The sequence below is a fragment of the Bactrocera tryoni genome, chromosome 1, assembly GCF_016617805.1.
Source record: "Bactrocera tryoni isolate S06 chromosome 1, CSIRO_BtryS06_freeze2, whole genome shotgun sequence".
NCBI classification, from domain to species: Eukaryota; Metazoa; Arthropoda; class Insecta; order Diptera; family Tephritidae; genus Bactrocera; species Bactrocera tryoni.
The window spans coordinates 35,806,164-35,811,840 of NC_052499.1; the positions used below are offsets into that span (position 1 = coordinate 35,806,164).

The following is a 5,677-nucleotide window of genomic DNA, read 5'->3' on the forward strand; positions in this document are numbered from 1 at the left end:
TGAATCAGTAAACAAATGACAGAAAAATATTTGTCAAAAGACACAGCTGATTGGTGCTGCCACTCTTAATAAGTAAGTTCAGCATTGCCGTTTTGGTCCGATTGGTCCAAAATTGATAATTTCATTTGATTTTGGCAATAAGCGCGGTAGGCATAACGGGGCATCTCGACCGCAAAGATTTATTGTATACTAACTGTATTGCTGGAGACTCAGTTTTCATTTCTATGAAAATTTCCTACCTACCCGACGCCTTTTCGCAAATGATTATGTTATGATAACAAATGCCCGCATACAGATTTGGCAATGGCAATGATAATAGATTTGCCATAAACTTTAGCCTGTCGAGATGCCCCGTAAAAGGTTTTGGTAATAGTGCCCATACACGAGCACACATGTGCGTTCGATCGGTATGAATTCGTTTGCCCATACACGACACACAAATCCATTTTGAGTCCGTTCTTCACAGAGTTAACATGTGCGACAGGCAATCGGAACATTTCTTGGAATTTATTTCTAATGTAGCATTTTTATCTATTTCATGGAATTTCGTTAATAAGTTATTCTAACTTTTATTTTTCTTTCACTATGTGTGTATATATATGAGCGCTTAGGCAAAAAGCGAAAACTTTGAAGCGTGATTTCTCGGTTTTTCATTTTTACGATTATTCTTAATTGGCGGGCAGGATAGAAAAAAAAACTAAACGTCGTATGGAATTAGGGCAAAGTTTATTATCATTGACATAAAATTATCTTATATTTAAACTAAAAAAATATTAAGAAAAGTCAAGTTTTAACATATTTTTAAACAGCATAAAGTAAAATTCTTTTGATCAAAAGCCACTACTTATTAAATTTTTAATAAAATTTTAAATTTTACACTTTTTTTTGGAATTTTTTTAGTTTAACTAGAAGATAAATTAATAAAAAATATGAATCTCTTTGAATTTTTTGTTTCCGATAGAAATTGCGACCTGCATCCTGGCCGCCGTCCGAAAAATGTACATGCGAGATGCATCGGGTAATTGCTTCCCAAAGGCAGAATATCGAAGATTTCGTATCCAAAAAATTTGTGAAAGATGTTCAAATATACATATAACTATAAAGCCTAGAAATTTCGATTGAATCAATAATTTGTTTCCTTCCCAAAAAAATCCTCAAAAAATCGATTTTTGAAGCCTCGAAAGCAGGCTCTCCCCTTAACTCTTGCCATTGTCCGCGATCTTCACTGTTCGGCGACACGAGAGAAATGAGATTTTGTGCGCCGACAACGCCATACACGATAAACATGTTCGCGCACCGATCGTAAAAAATCAAACATTTTCGCGAACATGGACCGGTACGCGAACAAGCCCATACACGATAAACCGCAAGCGCACACATACCGATCGAACGCACTTGTGTGCTCGTGTATGGGCGCTTTAAGCAATAATTTTTGCAATGATTTCTTTAGCATGAAAAGAGTCTTAAGATTTGTTCACTCAAAATTTTGTAATTTCTTGTTATTCACGCCCGGAACACATACACCGCGACAGACTGCAAGCGACATCTGTCAAATATTACAATACACACGTTTTAAAGGACACAGTTATTGAGGCAGCTGCACAACACCATAAGAACGTGTGTATTTTAATATTTGACAGATGTCGCTTGCAGTCTGTCGCGCTCTATGTGTTCCGGGCGTCATACTAACCAAAAAATTTATATGAATGGGAACCGTCAGCTCAATGTGTTGAAAATGAGTACTACATTTTCTCAACCACGTAATTTGCAATTAAGTAGACGTTACCGTAAAATAACGAAAAATTATATGTATCTATTTTCCGGATACTGTCTTCTTTGCGTTAAATTTAATTATTTATACTGCGGCATGCTTTTATTTTTAAGTTAATAAAAGTTTTTCTTCAAAAATTTGTTAAATATAATTTATTTGACAATTGTAAAAAAATCTTACGTTTTTATTTACTGGGTTGAAATCCGGGTGACTCTTGATGAAACTACGCGTATACTCTTTTCTTGACAAAGAAGTAAAGACGAGTTCGTAGATGTGCGCAATCGGACCACTACCACACCAATAAACGCCACTAACCGAAAATGTAAAAAGAGCCATAACTAAGATCTGAATTAAGATTTAGAACTCTAATTTGGCATAGGTGATCGCAGTAGCAAGGGGAACCTGTGAGCAAAAAAGGGGTGTGGCCCTGCTCTCCAATTTAATGTTCATAACTCCTAAACAACTAAAGCTACAACAACCAGATTCTCTAATGGTAAATATATAAGAACTTCAACCGATAGCGTGAAAATTAATGATAACCGCCACCGCCGTCCACCGCCCTGTTTTAGGTAAAATCACATATCTAGGGACCTGCTCAATCGTTTTCAACCAAGTTCGGTACATAGAGTGAAAATGACAAATATCGGCTTACAAGTGATTCCTTAACTATACAAATCAAGAAGCAATTAATATATCGTGAGAAAACTTTGCTTTATGACTAAAAATTACAAAACTGTGCAAGCCTCTTGGTACTGAATATAGGACCTAGGGGTTGTAGTTGACTTTATAGCGGTCGATGTGTGAGATATATAACTGAAATTTGGAGAGAATCCTTTTCGGTATGTCTGTTTATTAAAAACGCGTCAATACTACCCTCATACATAGACCGAATATAAAGTTTTTTGAATTGCTGGGTGATTTTTTACCGCATATATCCGCTAATACGTGAGCTATCTGAATAAAATTGAGGGGGCGTGTTTTCCTTGTAACGGTGAATTTTTTTGCTTAGAATGAATAATGTCGGCTGAAAACTTGCCCTACACCCCATATAACTAACAAACCTTATGTAACTGAGGGTATTTCTTTGACTTGGTTATGCCCGAACGTAGCTCTTCCTTACTTGTTCTCCGTTAATCTTAATAAGTGGAAGAATAAACTTGCGGTGTGATCTCACTGTTTCAATCAATAGTTCTTTTTTATTATTGGAAGCAAATGTATACTAGTAACAATGTAGTAATATTTTTGTTAACCTAAAGTATTTAATTCTATGAAAATGTTAAATATTATTTGGCTTACAAAAACTTAAAAATTTTTTAAACTTGCACATCTCTTGCAAAATAGAATGACTCTTTTTCGAGGATTTTTTGACTATCAGTATCAAAGATCGAAACTGAGCATCATTTTAATAAATTAATTTATTTTTCAATTGTTGTTCAAAACCAACGAACTCGCACATTTCGGCTGCCTTTTTTTGTCAACGCAAAAATTTGACAAATTTTCAAATCTATCAATTTATGATTCCACATATTCCTTTCAAGAAACTTCTTTATCATACATCACTTTTTTTGGAAGGATATATAATATTCCTGATGTTGCTTCAATATTTTTTAATACTCATGGTGACTGCAAGAAGACAGTAAGAAGAAGAGCACGGTTCTATCAGCTGATTTGCACAAAATTGTGCACAGGTGATTCTTGCATATAAGTATGGCGTTTAATAATTTAAAAAGAATAAATGCTTTATTAAAAATTTCAAACTTTCGGTGTGTGTTGAATGCTTTCAAGCAATTACATAATGGCCAACAATATGGCAAATATGAACATAAAAGCAGGAAGAAAACAGAAAGCAGTCGGGGTAGTATTTGGAGATCCAATTTTATACCGATAGCTGCTGTTTCAGCATTATCAGCTTACCTAGTTTATAACCAAAAGGACTATATTATACCACATGTATCTGCTTTCACATCTCCTCCGCTTTCAGGCCGACGAAAGCAATATAATTTTCTTGCTGACGTAGTGAACGCATGTGCACCCTCAGTGGTGTATATTGAGATTAAAGATATGCGCCAATTTGACTACTATACTGGAAAACCAGTCACTGCGTCAAACGGTTCAGGGTTTATAATCGATTCTAATGGACTTATACTAACTAATGCACATGTAGTTATCAATAAGCCGCACACGATGGTGCAAGTAAGATTAAACGATGGTCGCACTTTCCCTGGTGTTGTAGAAGATATAGATCAAACATCTGATTTGGCTACGGTTCGTATTCAGTGTAAAGATTTACCAGTCATGTCTCTAGGGCAAAGCTCTACATTGCGCTCAGGTGAATGGGTTGTGGCTCTTGGTAGTCCTTTAGCTTTGAGTAATACAGTAACAGCCGGCGTTGTTAGTTCGACGCAAAGGCCGTCTCAAGAACTTGGACTGAAAAATCGTGATATTAATTATATACAAACCGATGCAGCCATTACTTTCGGAAATTCAGGCGGGCCACTTGTAAATCTAGATGGCGAAGCTATAGGTGTAAATTCAATGAAAGTAACAGCGGGAATAAGTTTTGCCATACCAATTGACTATGTGAAACTTTTTCTAAATCGAGCTGAAGAACGTAGAAGACAAGGTGTTAGCAAAATGGATTATCCCGCTAAACGTTATATGGGAATAACAATGCTTACGCTAACACCCGACATACTTTTTGAATTAAAGAATCGTACACAGAATGTGCCAAGTGACTTAACCCATGGCGTTCTGGTGTGGAAAGTAATCATTGGATCGCCTGCACATACGTGAGTTATCGTGAAATTAAGTGCTTACATGCATAACCTTTTGCTCTTTTCAGTGGTGGTCTTTATCCGGGTGATATAGTTACAAAAATTAATGATAAAGAAATTAAAAATTCATCAGATGTTTATGAGGCTTTAGCTTTAAAGACAAAGTCGCTTGATATAACGATTTTTCGTGGCTTGAAGAAGATGACTGTAAAAATTGTGCCAGAAGACCCTTAAAACCGCGTATATTCACGATTGTTTTCATTCATCACAATCATATTTCCCATGGCCGTTAAAGTTCAACTGCACTGCCTCAGATAGCTGGCAGCTAAAAAAATTGCCGCCATTATTTACCCATACATATATGCTTATAGTAATTTTATTTTAAGCAGTAAATAGGTTCGTTCAAGAATGAAAGCAAACAAATATAAAAATAAATTAAAAGAATTCAATTTATAAGTTATTTGACGAAAACCATTACATATTTGGTATGTTCAATATCTGCTAATATCTAATCGACTACCCATGCACGTAATATTCGGAGTTTAAGTTTCTCTAGACCGAGCTGACAAAATATCCGAAGCTCTTATGAAAGTTAAGGAACCCCATTACATTAGCTGTAAATGGCTTTTGTAAACAAAATTACGTTTGATTGATACTTTTGCGTAATAAGGATTTTCAATTTTTCCTAAGACCACCAAAGTTCAAATATGTTATCGACTGCAAAATACACATTTAACCTTTGATTGTAAATATTAAGAGTTAAACTAGATTAAGACATTTTAGGGAATAGAGAATCAAAAAAGTGTAAATAAATAAAAAAATCTTACCACCGATAAGCGAAAAACTAAAAAAATACATACATACATATGTATATAAGCAATGATTTTGCTTTATTTCTTATTAATTTTAAAATAGAACAAGTAGGGAAGGGTTAGGATCGGGTGTAACCGATCATTTTATACTTTCGAAATTTCCAAGACCCAAAATAAATACTTACATACGTTCAGGCTTTGGCAAAATTTATATTGTATAGAAAGCGATTCTTTGTGAACTTCATTAAGATTTCTTACATATTGGTCAATAGATGCGGTATAAAATCAACAGGAAGTTCGAAAATATTTATTTTAGCTAT

At 34.8% G+C, this 5,677-nt stretch overlaps 1 protein-coding gene across 1 annotated transcript; it reads left to right on the top strand.

Annotated features, from left to right (window-relative positions):
- The first annotated feature begins 3,450 nt into the window (after nucleotides 1-3,450).
- LOC120782786 (serine protease HTRA2, mitochondrial) lies at nucleotides 3,451-4,998 on the top strand. The gene is made up of 2 exons (XM_040115254.1): nucleotides 3,451-4,560; nucleotides 4,614-4,998. Exons 1-2 carry the CDS (start codon nucleotides 3,479-3,481, stop codon nucleotides 4,777-4,779), a joined length of 1,248 nt encoding a protein of 415 aa, XP_039971188.1. The 5' UTR covers nucleotides 3,451-3,478; the 3' UTR covers nucleotides 4,780-4,998.
- The last annotated feature ends 679 nt before the right edge of the window (nucleotides 4,999-5,677 follow it).

What these genes read in the sequence shown, in the direction of transcription:
- LOC120782786 (XM_040115254.1), top strand. Translation starts at nt 3,479, where the DNA reads ATGGCGTTTAATAATTTAAAAAGAATAAATGCTTTATTAAAAATTTCA. An exon ending in ATTGGATCGCCTGCACATAC is followed by an intron (nt 4,561 to 4,613) that starts GTGAGTTATCGT and finishes TGCTCTTTTCAG; the next exon opens with TGGTGGTCTTTATCCGGGTG.